At 37.0% G+C, this 1,362-nt stretch overlaps 1 protein-coding gene across 2 annotated transcripts in view; it reads left to right on the plus strand.

The window, feature by feature from the left end:
- Positions 1-1,362, plus strand: part of LOC108685777 (ecdysone receptor) — a 286,435-nt gene that overhangs the window by 102,721 nt on the left and 182,352 nt on the right. For both annotated transcript variants that reach the window (XM_018190741.1, XM_018190746.1), the window contains exon 2: positions 16-684. In XM_018190741.1, the coding sequence (XP_018046230.1) occupies positions 243-684 (442 nt within the window). In that variant the 5' untranslated portion in view covers positions 16-242. The remainder of the gene's footprint in view (positions 1-15; positions 685-1,362) is intronic.

The raw sequence follows: 1,362 nt of genomic DNA on the forward strand, positions 1-1,362 counted from the left end.
AACCGTAAGCTTCAGTATAGCAAAAGAGGAAACAAAAACGTCTAAAAACGGAAATGTCAAGAAAACATTTAATATTACGGAATCTGTCACGTTTTCCAATTTAATAAGTGACAATGTAACGATGCAATGAAGGGTCGGAGGTTGTTACGGAGAATGTCGTTCTGGCAGCCTCATCCAGGTTAAAAGGTACAATAAATCTATTGACGACGACTACGAAGAGAGCGACGACGATAACTCCCAATATGGATACCAGTGCCGATTCGAATATGGACACTGATAACAGTGGTTCTACTTCTACAGGCATCGGTACCATTGCCTCTGTCAACACCACATCCTTGACATTGGTTAAGGCTGAGAAAGCAGATCATCTGATAGGGACATCGACGTCGCCTACTGTAACTACTGGACCAATTGTCACCGGAAGCAATCTCTTTACCGGTGTTGCTAACAGCAATAAAATATCTAAATCGGACGATTGGCTAGCAGCGGATAGTCCGGAATCGCCGCAAAATTCTTTACCAAGTCAGAATGTGATTTACCAGCAGCAATTATCAGAACAACAGCAATCTCCTATGGCCCATTCCAGTCCACTCGCACATCAACAACAGCAAGTTAGCAATAATGGATACGCGAGTCCTATGAGTACCAGCAGTTACGACCCATACAGCCCCAACGGTAAAATAGGTAAGTATCATTGCTTTAATAAAATTTGCAGATTATAAAAAATATTTTCAGAGAGATACAAGAATACGACATAAGTTTAAAAGATATAAAAGTTCCATAATATGTAGAGGATAACATGGTATAAGAAATATATTACGAATAGTGAAGTTAATATATGTTGTACTAATTTCTTAAAGAATGTAAACAAAGAAAATGGAAAGTCGGAGGTATTTTGTGAATAATCGACATAGTTCTCGCAGTTCGTTAACAGTTTTCAATATGCGATTTTACGAATTTTTAAGTTATTAAGATACATCTTATTAAGATAAGAATAAATGATAATCCTCATGCCGTATTTTAAAGTGTACACATGAGGACAGTTTATGCCACCTCTCACAGGGGGCGTACTGCCTCCACGCATATATTTTCTAACAAAATGATGTCCATCTCCCCTCTCTGCCTAGGAGCATAAGACTTGCTACACGTTCAAAAATAAAATTGTCTTATTCATTTTTGAAACAGAATTTTTTTCAAAAAAAATTACGAGCCCTCTCTTAAAACATAGTCTTTTTATAATTAATTTTATATATATACAGATCCATTCTTGAAATGCTAACGCTTCATGTATCTTGCAGTCCACTTAAGGGCGAGGAGCAACCTGATCTATATCAGGTATCAGGCTGCTTTATATATATATAT

Source organism: Atta colombica, unplaced genomic scaffold, assembly GCF_001594045.1.
Source record: "Atta colombica isolate Treedump-2 unplaced genomic scaffold, Acol1.0 scaffold157, whole genome shotgun sequence".
Taxonomy (NCBI): domain Eukaryota; kingdom Metazoa; phylum Arthropoda; class Insecta; order Hymenoptera; family Formicidae; genus Atta; species Atta colombica.